At 35.7% G+C, this 23,811-nt stretch overlaps 1 protein-coding gene across 1 annotated transcript in view; it reads left to right on the top strand.

Annotated features, from left to right (window-relative positions):
• The window catches only part of CUNH8orf34 (chromosome unknown C8orf34 homolog), a 138,550-nt gene that overhangs the window by 12,581 nt on the left and 102,158 nt on the right, over positions 1 to 23,811 (top strand). Inside the window, exons 2-4 of the mRNA XM_041464395.1 lie at positions 9,690 to 9,837; positions 10,759 to 10,890; positions 19,468 to 19,596. Of these exons, the coding sequence (XP_041320329.1) occupies positions 9,690 to 9,837; positions 10,759 to 10,890; positions 19,468 to 19,596 (409 nt within the window). The remainder of the gene's footprint in view (positions 1 to 9,689; positions 9,838 to 10,758; positions 10,891 to 19,467; positions 19,597 to 23,811) is intronic.

Raw genomic sequence — 23,811 nt, 5'->3', positions numbered from 1 at the left:
CGGTTCAACTGTACGTTCACTTCGGCTCATCAGTTGTCTTTTGCTAAAGAACTCTTTTCTGGGCATGATTGTAGAACATCCTTCCTCTAAGGAGGAAGTGTCTTGTCTGGAGGAAGTTTTCCAGTGACTCTTTCTATGCAGCAGTGACTCTTTCTATGCAGAAGTTGTATGGGGATGTGTTCTTCCTCATGGTGCTTCGTAATGGGCAGTACAGTTGTGGAAAGCAGGGAAATAGAGTGAGAAGCTTTTGTCTCTTCTGATGGTGATCAGATCTCTCTCTTTGTTTTGTGACATTTAAATGCACCTGTGCACTGGTTAAGGCTTTTTTTTTTTTTTTTTTGGGTGAAAAAAACAGCATTAAAGTAACAGTTCAACAGTTCCACACAGGATGTTGTAGTTGTGTCAGGGCACAGGAAATTGATTTTTGATTGTGGAAATAAGTTAATGGAGGACTGTCCTGATACACCTGTTTAGATTGAATTTTTGACATTACATACTGCAGGATTAAAATAAAATATAGTATTTCTTAAATGAACAAAGATAAATATTATTTATATTATAAATCAGTCAATATTTATTTTTTATTATTTAACATGGTTATTTAGATATTTACTAGAATATTATTCATGCATTTATAATCAAGTTTTGTAATATCTGTTGACTGGTGGCTTCTGCATGGCAAAATATTCTTGTATTCTTGCATTCATGCAATAAAAAGACCAATTATTTCCAGTTTCATTGTGTGTTTTGCAATTTCTTTTCCCAATAGCAAAGTTCAGGTGTGTTAATTAAGCAAAAACTTCATCTGTACTTAAGTGGACACTGGTTGAAATAACTTAATATAAAAGTGTTACTTGTAATAGTAAGAAGATTTTCCAGTTGCAATTAGAGAAGCACTGAGTATAAGCAATGTTGAACCAAACTGAACTTGACTAAGTGTTCTTAAAAGATTTGAGAACTTGCAGAGCCTGCAGTGGTGGTTGCCCTGACAAGATACTGCACATCTTGTGTTACCTGTGACAGGCAAATCAGTGTGACCTTCCCTGTGGCGGGGGGATAGGATACAAGTAGTTTTAAGTGAATCAAGCAACTGCTTACATTACATTGTGAAATAACCTCTTTGTCTTCTTAAAATGCTATGTAAAAAGCCCTTATTATTATATAAGGAGTTCCAGGCACAATTGCAGTATATAAATTCTGCAAATATTAAAAAAAAACCTCTTTGTGTTTTCCTGTGGTGAAAATTAATTTCCAGATTTTTTCATGGCAATAAATTCTGACCTTTCCAGTTGAGAAATCTCTGTTGTATTGTTGCATATTAAACATTTAGATCTATTTAAAAAGCTGATTACAACATTGGTATGAAGTCTTATGAGACCAAGTCAATCTCTCATAGGTAAATAACAGGAAATTAAGATGTGCATCTGAATAGATATTAATCTATTCAAAGTGTATGAATAAAACTTATAATTATATTACATACTGCTCGTAGTTGTTTAGTTGCTGTACTAAAATAACATTTCCAAATGACAGGATTTTAGTAATTTCTAACAATCAGGGAGCATGTATTAACTTCTTTGACATTTGTTTAGTGAACGTTACTGGGGCAAACTTAGTGTTAATTTATTTATATAATTTAGTAGGCAGCTAAAGTCAAGATAATTAAATCTGTGTTAGAATTTCCCGACTCTGGTAACTCACATTCTCCGTTATGTGTCTCTGTAATTGCTGGTAATTATTTGAAGTTCTGTGTGAATAGTTTAAAAATTCTTGGTCAAGATTAAAAAAAAAAAATGAAAGCAATTTTTGTCGTAATTTTAACGCATAGAAGTTACACAGAATATTTAATAACTTTGACTATACACAGTGGGCAGTAAAATGTTTTAAAACATCATCTCTTTAAAACATCATCATAATCTCATATCTTTCTGTACAACTTGAATAAATCTAATGGTGTGGTAATGCAAAGTTACTGGAGGAGTGTTTGGGAGGAGAAAGAAAAGCACCTAGGAAGTGTGGTGGTTGCTGCACACATGTTTAAAATGTGTATTATCAAAGTTTTCCATGGGATGCAAATGAAAGGATTTCTATCAATCTTCAAAGCATTAATTTTTTATTTTTTAATTTTTTTGTTGGCTTCCAGAAAGAAGGAAGGAAGTGTTTGTGATTCTAAAGCCACAGAGCAGTGATCTAATTCATCAAAGCATTTTAAGCATGCCCATGGCTTTGTAATTATTTACTTCTCAGGCATAAAGAGTATCTAAGCTTAAGGACTTTGCTGAGTCAACTCCTCAATATACCAGTTGGTTTTTCATATATGGCCTTCTCCTGATGACTGCTCATAAACCCTTGATAGCCCTTTCTATAGTGGTACTGTCCTGGGTCTGACTGGGTTTTCTTCACAGCAAGCCTGTATGTTGGTGTATTTCAGATTTGTGGCTGAAACAGTGTTGGTACACCAGCCTTTTAGCTGTTGCTTAGCAGTGATCGCACAGGCTCAAGGCTTTCTCTGTTCTCTCTGCCCACCAGCAAGCAGGCCCAGGGTGGGGATGTGTTGGGAGGGGACACACCTGGAACAGCTGACCCAACCTGGGCGAAGAGATATTCCTTCCCATGTATTTTCATGCTCACTAATTAAACCTGGGGAGTAAATATTCTGAAATATCTGTTACTTGCAGACAGGCAAGGCAGTGGGAGGTGGTGAGTGATTGCCTTGGTGTCACTTGTTCTTTTTCCTTCTCTCTTTCCTGTGGTTATTAAGCTGTCTTTATCTTGACCCATTAATTTTTCTTGGTTTTGTTCTTTTCATTTTTTTTCCCATCCCACTGAGGGTGGGGATGAATAAGTGGCTGGTGTGTGCTTGGCTGCTTGTTGGGGTCAGCCTAGCAGAGGTAGCCACAAAAATACCTGCTACTTCAGTTTCTAGCATTACCGTTCCTCAAAAACGTCAAAAATGTCAGATAGGTTGAGGCTAAGTCAGTGAAGCTCAAACTGGAAATATGATGTGATTTTTTTTTAACAGTTGCAGTAATGAGTCATTGCACATGGTGGAACAAGTGATTTCAACTTAGACCTTGAAATTGAAAGGAGATTACTTCAGCTGATCAGAGAAAGATCAGCTCCAGCCTGTTGAGTTAGCTTTTAGGTAAGGCGGTGATGTGCAGTCACTGTTGTTTTATGCCTGTAATTTAGGTCCAGGTTGTAATTGTCTTTTCTAGTCTTTATCTATGAGTGTTTCTTTTGATGTAAATCCTACAGACCTTTCAGAAAACGAGCTGTTTTCATTTTCTTTGGCTGAACTGTGAAGTGCATGCCTTGGGGGCAGAATTTCAGTGGCTGATAGAGTGGATGGAAACTGAGGAAAGCTTCTGAATTATGCTTCAGGGAAACCTTTCAGTGTTTCTGCAATAACATGAACTACTCTCATTTGATAAATCCTTGCTGAGTTAAGATAATCATATGGTAGGCATAATTCCACAAGAGTGAGATTGTCATGCAGAGATACAGGATTGCAGAAAGAAGTATAAGCTATCATAGGAAATCTTTGTGATTTGAAAACTAAACTATGGGAGAAAATGTGATAACTGTTGCCATGATTGGCATCTCTGAGAGCATGTCTTTAACCTTTTCTTATTCTACAGAGAATTATTTAATGTTTTAGAATACCTAGTAGCAGTGAGTTCTCTCTTGACAGCATTCTTGGAATGTTTAAATGGGAGAAAGGAAATATTTCAATAAAGCCACAGACTGAAGGTGTTTGAAGCTATTTTGTGAACTCAGAAGTGGTAAAATAGATTAGAGACAAAGATATTTTAAATACTAAGATTAGGAGAGGAAAAAACCTCAAAGGATAAATAAGTGAAAAGATGCAGCAAGAGGTTCAGATAGATAGTGCATGTTATAATGTGTGTGGTGGAGTTTGATAAAGTGTCATGGACTTACTCAGTGAAACTTTGAGATTACCCACCAGACCCCATGCATTCCTAAGTAAGATCAATGATGCATATTTTGTCAAGTGTTACATGCATGAGTTGGAATTATTTCAAATAGAGCTAGTTCATCTGAGTCAGAGAGCTGATAATGTGATCTGCAAAGAATTTAAAGTGGAACAAGTCTGCTGTTTCCATTCTGCTCTCCAGAGTCCCCCTAAAGAAATGGTTGGTAACACAGCTCCCAAAATTGGTCTTTTGTTATTGAATTGGTGCAGATATTTAGTAGATGAACACTTAAGAAAGACAGCTATTCAATGATGTTTGTTTCCAGACTTCCTCCTGTTACTCTCATTCTGTGAAATGTTGCCTGTGCCACTAGTCCCATACCTTAGATTTCCCCAGCAATGCCACCTTTAGGGGAGTTTTGTTTGCACCAAAGCATCAGAGCCACCATATCGGCTTTGTACTTTAATTTTACTTCTATGTCCAAAGTAACTTCTCTGTGGATAGTGTTCCCATGCTGTGTACTGCAGTCTTGTAATATTAAATTTAACTGCACAGCTGTCTGAAATGGTATCAGTGAGGTCTTGAAGAAAGAATGTGTTAATTGAAAATTTTTTAGTCAATTCCAGGTAAAAGTCTGAACATTTTCATGAGCAAGCTGAATAGGACTACTATTTGTTCTCAACTGTTATACTACTATGGTTAGTTTGAAGTAAATAGTATGGTACAGGCATATGAATTTTATTTATGTGGAAATTTGTGTCAGATTTAATAATTTATTTTACAGGGAGATGTGATGATCATTTAATGAAGATAAAATATGTTGAAGTCCATTTGATTCATAGTTTATAATGGATTCTACTACTTTTAATTAAGAATTGCTCAAGAATATTTAAAGCCTGGCTATTTTCCAAAAGAAGAATGCTGTTATTTTTCATTTGTTTCCATAGAAAATAATACTTTTTGGTGGAAGCAGTCATTTAAGCAGTCATTTCTGCTCTCATTTAAGAATTTAAGACTTAATTTAGTCAGTAAGAATAATGTTAAAATATACTTAAAAGGAATTATTTATTTTTGTTTTCTTGCTTTGTTACTGCAGTAATCAGAATGGAATTCTAACAAAAAAGTGTCAGTTGTTAAAAAGTTTCTTAAACCTACTGTCCTCCCACAAGTTTTCCCTCAATTTTTATCTTGTTTATTTACTCACAGCCTGTATGAAGGGGTTAGCAAGTCTAATTTTAGATGTCTAAGTGTCCAAGCTTCACTGTACCCAGTGCATGTATCTCCAATAAGTCAGTGGAGCCAGGAGAGCAATTCTTCCTATCCTAAGTGGACATACTCTGGCTGGTCAGCTGGGAGACATCTAGCCCCTCATGACTTCTTTATGGACAAAGTCACTACTGACATGGCTGTGAAGACTTGCTGTATTTAATTGTACTTAAACTTCTAATTTAATCCATGAAAGAAAGAGTGTAACACAGCCAGAATCTGTGAATACTGTGCCATAGTCTATACAAGTCTGTTCAGTTAAAATGTGATTGTTGTGTAGTTACCGTTACCAATTACAGGGCAAGATAGAATGTCTCTTAATTAACTTAATAACCTGATATGTACATTGAGACAGGGCTAATTAGGACTTTCTTGTAATTTGGCTTATGATTAATAGACTGTGAAGACTGTTTCATTTGTATTAAATGCCTGGAAAGTTACAAGGAAATAAAAATTTGAGCCTTCATTGAATAACTAATAGAGAACCTCAGGATAGCACAATAGTGAAAGATATAAAGAATTCTTTATAAATTATTGTTTATAAATTCTGTATATTTTTAATAAATAATTAATATATTAAGCCACTACTTTAGACCTGGTGTTTTTTTCAAGATCTTCTGCAGCCTCATTACATGTGCATGAATCTCTCTTGGAAGAGAGCTATCCACAAATGAACTTACACAAGTGTTTTTTTTAAACAGTCTTAGTAACATAGTTCAGTAAAACTAGTGAATGTAGGAGCATATAAAGATACCTTTACAAGGTATGAAGAAAGAAGAACTGGTTTGCACACTGCTAGGTAAAATCCATGAAGCAATTAACTGAAAGAGCTTGTATCACCTTCCTGTTCTTTCTCATTCTGCCTTTAGACAGGGCAGAGCCTAATTTGGGGCAGTAGAATTGGGAAGCAGTAGAAATTGATGTATTCATCTGAGTGCTCTAGTCTGTAGTAACCATGGAAGTTTCCTTTGGCCCCTTTTCTGTGCTCCAGTGTGTCTCAGGGGTGCAGAGGGAATTCATTATTACTGACTTCTGATCAGCTGCTTCACTTCTTACACAGCTGGGAGGAAGAAACTGTGTGGAGTCCACTGATAGAAAAGACAAAGGGACGTAGAGTGAAAGGAAAACACAGCAGCAGAAAGGAGGTGGGAGGGGAGAGATTATGGGTAGTAAGCAGTTTGTTTGGCAGCATGGAGACCCAATCTGCTATGGCTTTTTATTTGTTGTTATAAGAACAACAGACTTGCCTTATTTGAATTGTAGAAAACCTAGAAATTTGAGCTAAAAATGTGAAAAGTGTAACTAATATTTTTAAGAGACTTACCTTTAGGTGTTTTGCACTTATTTTTTATGAAGAGTTGAAACTTACCTGATGATTTGTTAATGAAAAAATGAATCTGAGTTTCAATGATCTTGTGGCATTTTTGTTCTGCTTTTAATGCAGAGGCGTCTTCAGTGCGACTAGTTGGTCTTTTCCCTTTTCTTTTTCTTGTGAAACCTTGCCTACTTAGCACATTGTGAGTCAGATCAGACTGCTGCTAACCAAAAAGGAATATTATTTTTGTACCTTGTATGCTTTAGTTTTTCTTATTTAATACATTCATTTTTGTCATCTTTTTTAAGAGACAGCTCAAACATGTGAAAGTATATTTAGAGTACCATGTAGTATGTTACTCTTGCTGTCTATTAAGATGTCACCTGAGCAACAGATGAGGTCATTAAATAAGCTTTTGATAATTTAATCAGAAGTTTAAGTTAGTTTTCTAGAGAATGGTGCTAGAATGAGAATACCCTTTAGTTGGCATTCCTCATCTGTAATATCTTTTCACCTCCACAGAAGTATGTGTTTTTACTTTAAAAATTAGGTGAGCACTCACTGTGTACAGTTAATGTTGGTGAAGCTTTGTGCTTGTTTCTTGTTGGGTAGCTTGGGTTTGGCTTTATTTTTATTTTTCTTGCCTCTCCAACCCTCCCACCTCATGGCATAGCCAAGCAATTGAATTCAGGCAGCTAGCGTATTTCCATGTAGTAATTGCCAATTTGCTGGGGATGAAAAAAGTCTCAAAGGAAACATGAGCTTGAAGAGGACAGGTGGAGAGCTGAGCAGCTGGAGTTGCATCCCTTGATGAAACTGGTAGAAACTGGATGAAACTGGTAGTTATGTCCCTTGGCAGAAACTGATAGAAGGACAAAGGCAGTGAGGGTCATGGAGCTGTGATCCTATTTCTGGGATGTCTGTCTGTGTGAGGCAGAAGGATATGGAAGAGAGATAACACCTTCAGCATGTGAATTTACACAGAGAGTAGATGTCTGAAGCTATTGTTCTTGAAGTGGAGGTGTTCTCTGCACCTTGTCCAGAGTTCAGGAACTCCATGAAAAGTGGTAAATTGGAGACCACTTCCAAACCTTGCTTGAAGCAGCTTGAGAAGTAGTTTCCTAACTGTTTCTTTTCTCCCCTTTTGCAGTGGAATACTTGTAGTAAAGAGTTTTGTCTTCCTTAAATGGCAGATTTTATAAGCTGAGTTGCCTTTGTGCTCGTTTTAAGTTGCATTTACTTTTAATGACATTTCCGAGAGTGCTTGAGGCAAATCAGTTGGAGGCTTATTACACAAATAAGTAGGTTTTTTCTCAGAACTTCACACTCTTCAGTTCCTGAGGATTTCAGCAATGTTATATTTATTTTTTTTTCACTTTAGGTGTACAGGATTGGTGCAACACATTTGTTATTCCAGATAAAAGTAGTGTCTATCTACGGTTCTTTAAAATTTTCTGACTGCTGTCTCAGGGTAGGACTGATTATTCTCTTGGACAGCAGAGATCTCTATGTCACTCAGGTCTTATTATCAATATAACAATAGGTACAAAAAGCAGTCCTTTTTAATAGAATCTAGTTTCACATCACCTTGATCTTTAGGTTTTTTGCTACATCTCAGAAGAGGTAAGGAATCTTGTAATCGGTTTTATTTTATTAGATGCATTTCTGTTACTTAAAGACCATTTCTTCCTGCTACAAGCAAATCAGTTATGGCAACAATCAAGTAGCATTTGTCTTACATTGATATGTAGGCATTCTAAAATTTCTCATTTTTCTGTATTACCTTTTTCAATACTATGTTAATATTGCAATGTATTACTAATCTAAGACAAAAATAATTTTCAAACCATGATTCTGAGAAATTATTTAAATTACAAGTCAGATGTAACAGATTGCCACTTTTCCTTTGGTAATAGAATCCTCTGTAGTGGAGTTACTATAGCTGTTGTGGTCTGTTACAAGTACTAGATTACATCTTCCTGTTGTCGCTAATTCTGCATTTTGGCTGGGAAAAGAATAAAGGTTTGCTCTTAGTGTTGCCAAGCAACTAAAATATGAATTACTGCAATTTCTGATTTTTTTCTTGTATGATGTATATGGGAGGGTTTCTCCTGCCTTGGTAAGAGGCAGTCCAGATGAAGTTGTGCTCCACAGCTCCAACAATTCTAAGATTAGTAAGTAGCTTAATTTCTCCCTGTGGAGTTGCAGTTCAAAACCAGAGAAAGCTAGGGTTTTTCATTTCACTGTGGATAAGTATCAAAAATTACATCACAGAAGATTGTGTCTTAACAAGACATGTGGGCAGATTGGACATATTTTGTCCTTTTTGATGGCAAAGAGAACTTGCTGTGCTTTAGTAATCCCCTGTGCAGTTATTCATGTTTGCTGCTATTTGGTATACTTCCTCTGATGTATCTTCTCCCAACACACTTAATTGATAGTAAAGCTAAGTAACTACTGACATTTGAAAAAAAAAATTATTACATGAAAGTGTGTGGAAAAGATGAAGTGGGGATAGAATTAAATGCATGTAAGTTGTGTTAAGTTACATATATATATACATATATATATATGGGAATATATATATCTATTCCCCTGTACTTGGGAATAGGTATACTTGGGAATAGGTGAAGAGAGACTATATGCTCTGAATAACTTAGCTTAGCTGTTTTGGGTTTTTTTTTTTTGTTTGTTTGTTTGGTTTTTTTTTTTTTTTTTTTTTTTGTTTTTTTTTTTTAATTTTGTTCTTATTTTGTTGTACATTCCTGTAATTTTTTACTTCTGTGAAGCTTTCTCATTTTGCAGCAGCAGCCACAGATCTCTGTAGAACTAAATGGGTTTCAGGGTCACCTCACCTGCCCTGAGTCATTCATTTCCTCTCAGAGCACATGCACAGAGCAGAGTCACAGCTTCTTTCTGGATTCCTAATGTGTTTTATGCCTAGGAAGCCAGAAGGAACCCCAGCAGCAATAATGAAGAGTGTTTCTTTTTCTGCAGTCCTGCACAGCCAAGGTGCAGAACAGCAGCTGGATAGCACCAATGCATGGCATAGAAGATGCTTTCCTGTTGACAGTCTTTCCTTTATAAATGCTCATTTTCTTTTGGTAAATACAAGATTAATTTAGGTGCAATATCTCACTAATTTTTTGTTTTGGCTTAATTTTCTAAAGGAGTTGATGACCAAGCTGATAACGGAGACACCTGACCAACCAATCCCATTTCTAATTGATCATCTTCAGTCCAAGCAGGGAAACCGCGGTCAGCTTCAGAGAACATTGTCTGGCTCTGCTGCCCTTTGGGCAGAGAGTGAAACATCAGGTATGTTCTGTGTGCTGGAAAGGACTGGTCTCCAGTATAATCTTCCCACACTTGTGTCCATGATTTTCTGGATGCATATGTACCTACTGAACAGGTACTGCTTTATGGTTTTGAGCATGCATAATAAATCCTGTTTATCCAGCAGATACTGAATTTAATATACATTGCTGTCTGTATCATCAGAGTATGCATCAGAGTTACAGAATGGAAACAGTCCCAAGCTCAGTGAGAGAGGTTCCCTTGCTGTCCTCTTTCTTTGTTTTCCTTTTCCCTCCCATGGTGTATTTGTGCCTGAGATTAAACTCTATTGAGATATTTTCTTTAATAATATATGTTTTTATATACCTATCATCCCAGCGCTTAATGAGGAGCCGCTATGCTACTTTATAAACTCCAGTGTGAATAATTTATGATTGTAAATCTTCAAAAGCATTAAAATAATATTCTGAAGTATTATCTGCTCTGATTGTAAAATAGAAGACTTGGTTTTCATATTCTGGTACAAGCTACTATTACAATATTACTTTTGTGTTTAAAAATTGGATGATGATCTGTTTCAGACTATAGAGCTTAAATAGTTGCTGGTAGCCAAAATATTAATTTACTGACAAATCAACCATTTATATCAAATACACAGTTTTAACATAGATGGTAAAACATGTACATAACAGGGACAGTAAATACTTTTTCATAACAAAAAATAGACCTTTTTAATGAAAAACAGATTAATTTCTAAGCTTTGATATTTAAAAAGTGGAATAAATATAATAAATATAAAAGCAATCAGAAATAGGAGGAAAAAAAAGAGCTGTCTTTAATTTGGATTGATATACCTTGGGGGTTTTTTGGTTAATTCTTTGTTGAGTCTTTGAGAAATTACCCTACAAATGTTATGATTATCTAATTTGATTCTTTTAACAGAAAATAAAGGAACAAGAAGAGATTTTAGAAATTATGATAAGCCTTGGCAGGTAAATGCAAAAAAGCCTAAAAAGTCAAAGAGCGACCTTGCTGTGTCCAACATTTCTCCACCATCACCGGAGTCCAAGTCATGTAAGAAAGCTTCACTACATTAATAATTTGTGCATACTTTCCAACCTGTATGTTTTTCATTTGAGTAAGGTTTAAAATGGAAAGCAAACTGTCAACAGAGGAAATGCCTATATATATATATGTTAGCAGTGTTTGATTCTTGTCTTAATCTCACTTGAATTATAAATATTTTATAATGTCCTATGTTTTCATCTGTAAATAGAAAAGAATTCTGGATAGATTGATTAAAAACCAGACTAATATCTGGGTGTCATGCACTGTTTTATGTTCAGATACTGATTATGGTTTGATATTTTGGTTTGTGTTGCCATTTTGCACGTGTAAAATCTGTTCTGTTGATATTGGTCCTAATAGATTTTTTTTCTGTATGTCAGGCAATTCAAAACTATGAATTATGAACAGATACTGTTCAAGGTATGGGAGTAGTGTCAGCAGAACAGGTGTACTTTTCTGAGAGTTGCTGAAGGAATCTAAATGTACACTGAAAGAAAAGGCAGACTAGAAATAGAGCAGCTGAACAGATTATTGTCAACTACCTGTAAAAAATTAGTGAAAATGAAGACAACAGGCCATATGAAATATGCTTCCTGTGTACTGGCTATTGAAGAAATCTAATTTTTAAGCTTGATTCTTACTGTTGGGGTTTTTTCACAAATAAATATATTTACAATATGCATACATATATAAATATAGTTAGACACCCAGGGAATTATACAAGAGTTTTCTCCAAAATAAATTGAAAAATTAGATTTTCTTCTATTAACTCTTGTAGCTTTTTGATATTTTCATAACGGCCAAATCTTTATAATGCTGAGTGTGACCAGGCGTACCAGATGAGAACGGAAATATAGTATGGTGCAATAGAAAATTTGTGTCTTTCTTCTAAAAGCAAAATGGGAAAGTCTAGACTTAGGAGTCTAGGAAGATTGTCCAGTGACCTCACTAAGTCAAAATACTACGCAGCAATGGGTAAAGTAAATCATGATAAATTTATGCAATAGAAATACTGTGCTTTTGAGTGATTAATAGTCTTGTATGATTATGAAACATTTTTTACCGATAATAAATAACTGCAACAAGAAAAAATAGCTGTTACAGATAGCTGTGTCCCATTGTACAGGATTTTCTCAGGATTATTTTTTTCTAAAAATGGAGCATTTGTCTCTTTTTCTTCTTCATGAAGCACATTGCCTGCTTCAAAAACACTCAGATTTGATCATCTCATTTGCCTCTTAATGAGTGCATGAATTTTTAAGTCTGCTCAAAAGAAGCGTGTGTATTTTAATTTATTTTTAGGAATAAATAGAGGCATTCCAATAAATGCTTATAGTCACTCAGTCTGTGTCTTATCTAACAGATTTGCTAGATAACAGCAATTTATGGAGATCCACTGTTGGAAAAAGTGGCCAAAAGGTATTGTAAGCTGTTCCTGCCATCATACTGTGTTCCTTCCTTCTGCCCTGTGCTTGCTTTTCAGACTCTGTGGTATGCATCAAGCAACTTTCATGCCACCTCCTAAAGATCTCGAGTTCTCTGCCTTTATCCCACATGGGGGGGGGGGGGGGGTGACATCAGGTCACTCTCCTCAGATATGTGCCTACTACAAATTTTGTGCTTGTTAGTCCTTAGATTGTCCCGTTAGAGGGACAAAGAGGAGGCTGGACATTCTAAACTACCAGGTCTCATGTCAAGCAAAGAAATATTTTATACATCCATAAAACAACTGGGGTCAAGGATCTGTCCTTGTGGTCTGAAGGAAACTTATTAATACTCTTCACTTGGTATCACTCTCAAGCTATCTGAGTCTAGAAACAGCATGTGGGAGTGCAGCTTTGCCTGCAAAGGAGGTAGAATTAGGGTGTGCTTAGTGCAACTGACATTCATAAATACATGGCACTACATGGGATTGATTCTAAGCATGCTGAAAGAGGAGACTAATATCATTCCAAGGCCATTCTGTCATCTTTGAAAGGTCATAGTTATTGTGGATGTTCCTGATGATTAGAAAAATGCAAATATCTCATTGATTTTGAGGAAGGGCAAACGTCACCCTCTGCAAGGATTATTGAGCAAACTTTCCTGAAAGGTGTTCCTAGTCACAAGGAAGAAAATGTGATTTGAAACATCAAGCATGGATTTATGAGACCACTTATGTCTGATCAGATCAACACAATTGCTCTCTTTGGTGAAATAACTGGCCCTGTAACTAAAGAAACAGTGATGGATCTTTCATACCATGACTTTAACAAAACCTTTGTCAGCTTCCAGTTATCCTTACAACTCAGTTGATAAGATATAGACTCAATAAGTGGACAAGATGATGCATGGAAAGTTGACTCAGCTGGTGGATTCAAGGGATTGTGACTAGCCAAAAGGTATTGTGAGCTGTTCCTGTCATCATACTGAATTCCTTCCTTCCTCCAAAGTTCAATTGGAAAGTCTGTCTTTAATGGTATGCTCAAGGGACTGGTACTGAGATTGATGCCATTTAAAAGAATTTCCTAATGCCTTGGATGATGGGATAGAATTTCTCTTAGGTTTGTGGTTAGACCAAATTGTGGAATGTGATTGGTATTCTGGGTAGTAGGAGTGCTCTTCAGAGGGATAGGACCAAGGAATGGACTGAGAGGAAACCTCTTGAAGTTCGACACAGGCAAATTCTAAGTCCTACTTCTTGGATGGAATAAGCCTGAGCAATAGTGTAAGCTGGGATATGTGTGTCTAGAAAGTAGCTTTGCAGAAAAAGATGTGTGATGCTGATGGACAAGGACTTGAAATACAAACCAGCTGTTGCTGTGTGCTCATGCAGTGCTGAAGGTGACCTGCATACCAGGCTGCAGTAGCAAAAGTAGAGCCAGCAGTGTTTGTTTTTGAGATGGCATCTGGAATCTGTTGTGAGAAACGGTGGTGTACTGGAGCAAGTCCTCTGGATGCTCACCGAGATGATGACAGTGTCAGAGCATGTGATGGACAAAAAAAAAGCAGAAAGAAATTGGTTTGGTCATACTGAAGAAATGAAAGCTCAGGGAAGATTTCATTGTTACTATCAACTAGCATGGTGGAGGATGGATGAGAAGGCGTAGTCAGATTTGTCTTCTCAAGAGTGTTTAGTGAAAGGACAAGAGGAAACAAAAATTATACTGCAAGGGTAATCAAACACAGGAACACAGTCAAACACAGGATGTCCAGAGAGGCTTTGTAATCACCATCATGGAGTATATTTAAAACTGAACTGACTATTCTGAGCAATCTGCCCTCAGTGGACCAGTCTAGGCCCCCAGGTTGGGCTAGAAGACTTCCAGAGGTCCTTTCCAGCCCAATTATCCTCTGCTTCCATGCTTGACTGTTTTATGCATTTCACTTTTTTTCCATAACACTGATTTATTTGAATCTTAATTAAGCCTATTGTTTTCATTACTTACACAATTAATTACTTTCAATTACTTGTGTCTGCAACTTTTTGAAAATAGTTTGTGTATTTGAACTACATTTTCTTTTAGTTGCTATTGCAGAGGTTGGTTTCAGACATGTGCCTTTTTGCCATATCTTGCTTCTTTTATTTTCTGCCAAATTGATTATTATTATTATATTAATCTGTAGATATAATCTGTATGTATAGATTAATATTCTAAATGTGCTTTTGACCTTTCTTTCTGGTTTATGACAAAATCAGTGGGTACCATGTACTCCTTCAACTACACAGATCAGCAAGCAAATGTGTTTAGAAGGAATTCTTTCCTAATGTGCATAACATATTCCGTTTGTTTTGTGTCTTCAGCTTCTCCCTCTTGTACTTATTTTCCCAAAGCATCTCCAAAGAGGTAGTAAGGACTCATCTGAAACACAGAAAATTTTGGACCTGCAGAGACCTAAAGATTTACTCTCAGATTTGTGTTTAAAAGAAAATAACAAATCCCCACACCCAAGAATCTAAAAAGCACACCCCCAAACTGCCAAAACAAACCCAAAATTTAATGGAGTCCATCAACTCTATTATGTTCTGTTTCAGAGTTTTTGTCTTGTGACTGTCTGGTTCAAATGATCACAAACTTGTACATTTATTCAGAACTGTCATTTCATAGGAATATTTGGGGACATGAGGATATTTGATTAATTTAATTAGGAATTTTTTTTTTCCTTCAGCAGAGTGATGTTGACTGCAGTGTGCTTGTTATTTGTGCAGAAATGTCTCTTCCTTATGCTTTCAACTTTTTTACTAGAAAGATACCTCCACTCCTGCCTGTTATGATCTCAGGTGCACCTGAAACACACAAACAGTTGTTAATATCTAAGCTGTCTGACCACTTGTTTGGTGTGTGCAAAACCAGAGTTAACCAGAAGCTGCTGCTGTTGTTTGGCAGAGAAGAAGCTTGGAGCTAGGGGTGTTTGTGTATATATAAATGAAATGTTTAAATGATCACGTCCGCTATCTGAAGAAAAACAAATTTGGAAGTTTCAAACTAGTTTGTAAAACAGACTTTTTGTTTCCCATCAAGCTACTTCTGGCAAAGTAGGTTGATGTCTTTACCATGTCCATATTAGATCACAGATCATCCTTTCATGCTGCTTTAGTTCAACATTCTCACCACATCCCATACGCAAGTACAGTGTTGCGTGCTTCTAGATGCTCTCAGTCAGTCTAGGACTGTAGGCCATCATTCTTTTAGCCTTTTAATATCCAGATACTATGTAAACCAGTTTGGATTTATTATCAAAGAACTCCAACCTGAATGCTATTACTTTATAGTAAAATTGCTAATATTTAAATAATGAGTAATTTTACACTCAATTATATTATACATATTTTTGTTCTTTGAGATGTAAGATGGCCATACAATGCATTAATGAAATGTTGGATTTTAATAAGCAATTGGTCTGATTCTGTCTGCAGATCATGCATTGAAAAGACTTGTATGGGTAGATGAAACCAGTACTGATCTTGTACCATCATCCAGTAGAAAATAAAGGTGTGCTGATTTGTGGCAGAGTTCATAACAATTAGGAATGAATCTAATGTGCATTTATGGTCAGTGCACACCACCAGAAAATCAGAATTACTGGCAAGTGTGTCTGTCCAGTCTCCTAAGATGAGATGGTGAAATCTCAGCTCCCTAAAGAGAAATTCTACGTCTTTCAATACAAATGCTACAACGTAGATGTAGTTAATCTTCTGAATTGTAGGCAAATAATTTCAAGAGGAAGTGTTATATAACATATAAATCTCTCAAATAACAAAGATGAGGTTGAGGTGGGTAATGTGATAAGAGATTTGAAATTCCTGATATAATTTTGTGGAATGAGTGAATGTAATGAAGAAAGATGAAGGTCAATGTATAATGAAAGGATTTTGCTAAGTGTGTAGTGACACATGCACGTAAACGATTAATGAAGGACTTTGTGCATACAGAGGAGGATCGTGTATTTGAGCAGATTCCTAAGAAGGGTCATATGGTGTTTGTACAGTTCTGAATGCTTCCAGCAAAGACATTAATTTGAAAATTACCAGTGCTTGTTGATCCTACAGCTGAGAAGATAAGGGTTTATATTTTGAAAAATCTGTAAGCAAGAAGGAAATGAACTTGAAAGAACAAACACGTGCCACATGTTTCTCCTAAATAGATGTTGTTTTAATATCCATTTATTATTTGAGAGACTAGGTAAGTAGGAAGAACTACGTCTTCTCTGGAAGTAATAACAATTTCAGTCAGTTCTGATTCTGTTTAATTTCCCCCTCTGTTTTGATTCCTCAGAATGAGCCAAATCATTGTTCAAACAAATTGTATTGAAACATAGAAATAATTCATGACAGCATATCTATTTTGTACCTTTTTACTGAAGTACAAAATGGCCCAGTAAAACACAGCTGATTGTCCACCAGCATGCAAAGCAAATTTCCACCATGGTTTTGCCCGATTTCCCACTATCCATCTAGCGAGTTGCAGTCCAAGCTTCCTGTGTTTGTGAGACATTTCTCTGAAATTTTCAACCAGGTCACTGTCTTGAGCAAGTGTCCGTACATGTCAAGAACCAGAGTCTTGTCTGTATACTTGGCAGTTGCTGATCCTGGAAACTCCACAGCTGTCAAGCAGAACTTATATTTCTTTCATCCAGCTTCTGTCCCATGACAAATTTTGCTTCAAAAGCATATGGTTTCTCAAAAACCCTTTTTTTATTTTGAAAAATGTGTTTTGTTTCAAACTGCCATAGTATAAAATTCTAGCTTATGTAAATTTTCTGCAGTCTTGGAAGCTCCAAGGTTTGGTCATTTATTTTTTTTTACGGTTTTACTATATTAAGTTGTTGCCTGTTTGTATTGTGGTACTGTGAGATTTTTTTTGGTGTGGCAAATTCAGCATAAACATAGAAAGTCTGTCATACTGCTAATGAGTGATTGCTGTAAAATGTAGTGTTGACCCACAGAAGGATGATGGTAAAATGACTGCGAAAGGACTCAGAAAGAGAGAGAACTCTATAGAATTTCTTTCCTAGTTTATTAAAAATTTATATTTACAGTTAGTAATAATTTTGAAAACATACTAGGTGGAACATTTTGTTTTCTGTAAATAAGCAAAAAAAGGATGAGAAATGCTGAAGTTGTGCTGTTTAATTTGTATATTCTACAGTCTGTGAATGGAGTCAACTTTTGTTACACAAGAATTTATGTAACTTTTAATTGACCTAGCAGTTCTTAAACCAGGAACTTATAAAATAGTGTTTGAAGTTTATAAGTATCAACAAAAAATTCCAAGCTGCTCATCTGAGTAGGGACTATTCATACTCTAATACCTTAAAGCCTATATGTATTTACTGGGAACCACTATAGCTCATTATTTCCATTGTTCTGAGAAGGAAATACATTGCTTGCCTTTTTTGAACACAGAGCAGAACAAGACTCTGACACTTCAACTTGTCCTCTCTTCCCTTCTCCTTATTGAAGGTTCTTGTGTCCCTTTCCTTCTATTCTTATCATTGAAGGTCTTTTTAAATGTCTCTTTTGTCTTCTGTCTTTGTGAATGTCTGTAATTGCAGTCTAATAAATTAACTTCCCTAATAGCCAGGTTCCTGAGTGGGTATTACAGATCAGGATACACTCTGGGTTATCAGACTCTTCACAGATGTCTATTTTGAAGATGAGTTGGTTTATGTCTACAGGAGGTAGAATCATGTTATTTGTGAAAGAAGGACTTCAACATAACTTTGTCCCATTTCTTTACCTGAAAAAGGTGACTATTGACTTAACTCCACAAGGGAAAGTTGAAGTTGATCCAAAGTAGAGCAGATTATATATTCATATAGAGGGAAGTCAGCATTAAGGCAAATTTCAGTACCAAGTTATTTAGGACATTTTGTAATAGCTACCAGACTTGATGTCTGAGTATGATTTCCCCATACCATCATAAAAGCAGTCTGAAGTCATGAAACCACCTTTTTAGTATAACCTATAGGAGTCTGTAAGTTGCCTTCTTAGATGTAGTGAAAATGATGTTAATAAGCATAGATTAGTTGACAGCTGTCAAATTAGTAAACAAATATTTTGAAGCTGGCCAGGATATACTGGATATTTTAGGCTTTTCTTTGAAGTTATTTTTAAGTCAGCAACTGATAAATGATGGTTGGTAAAAATGCAACTGGTCCTTTCTGGTGGAAAGGTGGACTAGGCATCATCATCTTCACATGAGCATGGTAATGCTGTGTTTGGAGACAACCCAACAGTTGCATTTCTTGGCAAAAGCAGCAGCTCACTTAATTCTGAACACTGGCAAAAGGAACATGTTAAACTGAATTTCCAGAAACAGCACTGTTTCTGTTTTCATTTCTACAAATTGTTCAAAATGTTCACATTGTTCAAACAAGCTCTGTTCATTGTGCGTCCTACATATCTCAGACACTCCTCTTCGTTTTAGGTAAACTTAGCTCAGCAGTTGAGATACTGTTATTTTAAATTAAAGACTTTGGTAATAGATAATGAGCAGCAGGTTGTAAGCTCAGGTCTGTGCTTCCCAAAGGCTGAGCTTATTTAAGTAGTGCAATGAAGATTAGAGGCTGTACAATATGAGTGACAGGGACTTACTTTGTTTCACTATTTTTTATGAACTGTGTTATCTACACAATATGATTTTTGAAAAAGAAAAAATTGGTTTCAAAAGCTGTGTCTAAACTATTTTTTTCTTGATAAAATAACTAGCAAAGCTAAAAGTTACTAATTTTTCTTTTGACATTTTTTCTTATTGATTCCTAGGCCACACAATTCTGTTTTGTTGTAAATTAGATACCATCATGTACAATAGTTTAAATACATTTTTTTATATGTTAGTTTTATTATTTTCAATTATTAATGTTAATTATCCTGTTTACCAGTTAATTTGTTGCAAGAATAATTCAGCTATGCATTTATTCACAGATGTTTTTACTTCACATTGACCGAAGAAAATATTTCCAGCAGTTAAAATAAAAGGATAGTTAAGTAATTTCCACCCAAGATCCTTGGGCTTGTAAATTCACTGTGCAGATTTTTTCCTACTGTAGGAGTCTGAACTACCAAATCTAAACTTCATCTATATATCTGTGTATATTTAGTGCCAAGGTCAATAGAGCATCCTAAATGGGATTGGAAGACAAAACCGGAGAACCATGATTTTGATGAACTAAATCATATTCTTCAAGAGAGCAAAAAGCTTGGAAAAGCCCTTGAGAATCTGTCTCGCAGTAAGTTGATTGATTTTAGTTTTTTAATGTAACCATGCAGCCTGAATTGTAATTTGGAAGTATGTATCAGGAAGGTGGTCTTCTAGTCAATGAAGACCAAGGTCATTGACATCAGCACTTACATTCCTATTAAGGTTTACAGATTGCCTGAGATAATTTAGGAGCTCTTCTGAAACTACTACCCCTGCACCACCTTTTCTTTTTTTGCTTTAGTTTTCTACCAGTTTAGTGAGCTGAATTAGCTCGTAAGGAAATCAACACAAGAGGCTGGTTTGATGAAAATGGTGGGAACATGCAGCAGGGAGATTGCTCCTTTGTGTGGTAGTTAAATGGATTAACCTTTGTAAAACCTCAACCTCATTGATGCAGTTCAGACCTGTTATTGAAAAATATTTACCTGTTTTGTGGCCTTGATTTCATTGACCTTCTAGTTTTCAAAAAGAAATTAAAATATTTTAAAGCATCTCAAATAAATACTCAGAATCATGAAATACAGTTATTTCATAATAAACCCCCATGTATTCTCCCTTAAACACTTGTGTAATGAACAGCTCTGAGGCTTACTGGATATGATCAGGAATAGCTCCTCTCTTTTTTTTTTTTTTTTCCTTTTGCTTTCTTTCCTGTAGAAGAGAATTCTGAAATACATTTGTGGGAGCAAATACTGCTAAGAATTTTTAAAGTATGAAATGATGACAAGTACTCTTCACCATTCTACATGAAAACTAGGTGTGACATGATCTGGGAGATATTTGTGTGAGAAACGTTTATTTCTTCTCTCATTAAATTTTGTCTGTGGAAGTTCTTGATTCGCTGGAGAATTTACAGATAGTGAGGTCAGAGAGAGCTAGATGAGGAACGGAAGATCTGTTTTGGAATTAATTTTGAGATTCAGCATTTTTTCAAATTGTGCCAAATACCCAAGACTAGTTTTCCCAAATCACAGTCTCCCAAATGTTTTAGGTTGATTATTCTAAGCTTCTAAGCAATTTTCAAACTTGTATAATAGTTACGTAGCTTTTTTGAAATACTTTTCTAGTAAATTGCTCTATCTGCCTGTAAGGAGCTAAACCAGCTCTGGTCAGCATCTCTGATTTGCAGCCTCACTGTTGCCTGACTGTGATGGATGTGAGTGTAATTTTCAAGCTTTTCTTCTTCAGACTTGTAGCCAAGCTATGCACAGATACAGAAGCAATATTTTGAATTTCAGAAAGGCTTATTTATTCACTCTCTGGAGATACAAACCAATCAGATATGAGCGTTCAATAATTAATGCCTAAATCCACTCTTCAATCCTACATCTTTGTCTTTCCTTCAGAATATTGTGAAGTTTCCACTTTTATGTGGAACTATACCTATACTTTCTTGTACCTAAAATAGATTTTGCAGCATTTTGTACCTCTCCTTGCCTCACAGTTTTCTAACTCTGCAGCTCTACGGGGTCCTATACTTGGACTGGGTGAAGGTACCTGGTCACCATTGTTGGAGTCTGTTTTTCATAGTTATTTCAGAAATGAAACATTCTTCACTGTTCCTTGCTGGTACTTGATGCTTTCTGGTGGTTTGTCAAGATAATATAGGAATTGAATCCCATCCCCCAGAGTGCTTTAAATCACTCGCAGCCTGATAATAAGTTCACTTTCATGAATGTGCTCTCTATTTCTTCATCCAGATCATTAATGGAAATATTGTCAGACCTCTTCATGATCTTCCCATTTCAGATCTGACAACCAGCCCTTGAAAGCTACTCAGTAAGTGTGTTTTTTCCCACCAGATGTTTTTCTACCTTGCAGTGTTTTCACATAGATTGTAATTCTCTAGGTTTTTTTTTTTTAGTGAAGTATCATCTAGTATAGTAAACAGAGTCTTACAGCTGGAGCATTTTGCATCTGCTTCTTTCTCTTATCCACTAGGAAAGTTTTGCAATTGAAAATGCAATTAGACTAATTTAATGTGATTCATTCTTGATAAATTCATGTCAGCTCGTTCTTATCACCTTCCTATTCCATTAGATGTTGATACATTATTTATTTAACAGCTTTGTCTATAATCCTTGCTGTTGTCTGATTTAGGCTTGGTAGTTAGTAATTGCCCACATCTTCCCTTTTTGTTTTTCAAAGATATGTATTCGCTCTTCTCTGGCCTCTCTGTTCTCTGAAAGACAGTTGCTAATGGATTAGGGGTTTCTTCAGTTAGTTAGTTAAATGCTTTAGAGTGAATTTCACAAGAGTTTGCTAACTTGAATGTATCTAAATCACCAGCGTATCCCTTGTCTGCCTTGCAGCTTTTCCTCTTAAAATCACTGCTGTTAAGCATCTGGCTGCAACTGATTTTTTTTTTATTTTTTTTTTATTTTTTTTTTTTTGTAAAGACTGAAGCAGGGAAAATATTGAACACTTGGAATTCTTTGTATCATCTCTTATTTGCTAAGATGTAATAGTTCTGTATTTTAATTTGTTCTCCTTTTCTAGTGTATTTATAGTATCTTTTCTTATGGCTTTTTATCTTCTTTTATAGTTGTTAGTTACTCTGCACTTTAACCTTTTTTTCTTGTTGCTATCATTTAGACACTTGCATCAGATTAATTCTAAGCTGTTTCCAGATTCTCCTTGTTTCCAGATTTTGTTATTTTGATTTTCACTTAATTTCAAGAAATAAAAAAATCTTTCCTATTATTTCTTACATGTCAGCATGTTAGTGAGAAATCAAAATGAAAAATATGAAAACTTTTTAAATAGAGACAAGGTAGAATTTTGAAAATAAATTAATTTTAGTTCTCACAGAGATAGCATGTAGATTGCACATAGGAAATATCTTAGGGTGCTTCAGTGAATAGAAGGTCTAGGACTTTAAAAGTATAAGGTGCATGAAGCTCATTCTGTGCTGTACCCAAACAAACATCCCATATTGTGAATATTAAAAAAACCATCACAGGATCCCACATTTACCTCTCCTGAAGCTTGTTTTGGGCAGGCAGTTAGTGCTTTTGTTTCTACAAGCATGCCATGAGTTTAGTGCTGCATTTGGCACTAATCTTATTTTGAAGTGGTGTGGGACAGACACTGGGCTCAACAGCTGAGTACACAAATGATCAAAATGTACTATTAATGGCTTTTTACAGCACCCTCTCTTTCTTCCTTCAGTATTTCAACAGTGAAGAGTGACACATGAAATGAAATGTTTGAAGTTAAATGAATTTTCTGTCAAGTCCTGGAATTTATTTACATTTTAAAGATGAGCTTTAGATCTTTTAGTAAGTTTCCATGACTTTGTTGCCTGTTAGGCGGCTGACATAGCCTGTGAATTAAATTCTAGTTTCTATTACTTCATTTACTGTGCAGTCTAGATACCTGCTTTGAGACAAATTGTGTACTTCATGCAAAATTAGAGCTGCCTGTAAGATTTGGAAGGAGAGTCTTGGGCACATAGATGTCTGGTCTCTTCTATATAGTCCTAGTGGTTAAAACTGAACTTGCTTTTATTTGGACCCTTTCTCCCAGTCCCTGTCAAGAGTAAGTAATTCTGTGCTTTAGTAGGTCTGAGAAACCAACAAGTGACTTCACACTTTGAGTTAAAAGTATCTTAGGAATTTTGAGAGACTGGAGATTATTTTTGTAATTATGGTCCATGTGTGGTGGAGATTGCTGATTTAAGTGTACCATTTTTCAGAAGCTTACCCACATGGGAGAGCTGGATTTTGTTTTCTTCTTCAATCAGCTGTATGTCATTGAACTGGACTTGGAACTATCAAGGCATCTATTTAGGGAAGATTTTGGTTTATAAAGCTACTTACAGGAATATGCTGTATTTCCCTTGTGCATGGTTAATTTTCTTTTATTGCAAGATCTCCTACCTTTATTGTTGTCATTCTGCTTCCTGTGCTGATCAAAAGGAAGAAAAGTTCCTTCCTGTTTCAAATATATGCTCTCGTATTTCACCTTCTGGCCTGTTTGCCTTTAAACAGAATAAAAATCTGTCAAGCTAAGGATCTTGCTAATGAATGCCTTTGATCTTGCCTTTGTCATTCCCCTATTTTCTGAGGATGGAAAAATAGATAACAAGATATGGAAACCAGTGAATTATGAGAGTTTTGAGTAGGGGAAAATTGAGGACTAAATCAGTGAGACCATGCTGCAGTTAGGTGGGAAGTCTGCATACTTGATGAACAACTTTGCATCTTTTATACAAACAGTTAAGGATTAGGGTGCATATTGA

This window comes from Pyrgilauda ruficollis, unplaced genomic scaffold, assembly GCF_017590135.1.
Source record: "Pyrgilauda ruficollis isolate IOZ18807 unplaced genomic scaffold, ASM1759013v1 scaffold18, whole genome shotgun sequence".
NCBI classification, from domain to species: Eukaryota; Metazoa; Chordata; class Aves; order Passeriformes; family Passeridae; genus Pyrgilauda; species Pyrgilauda ruficollis.
The sequence above is the reverse complement of the archived record's forward strand: the minus strand, read 5'-3'. Positions and strand labels throughout refer to the sequence as shown.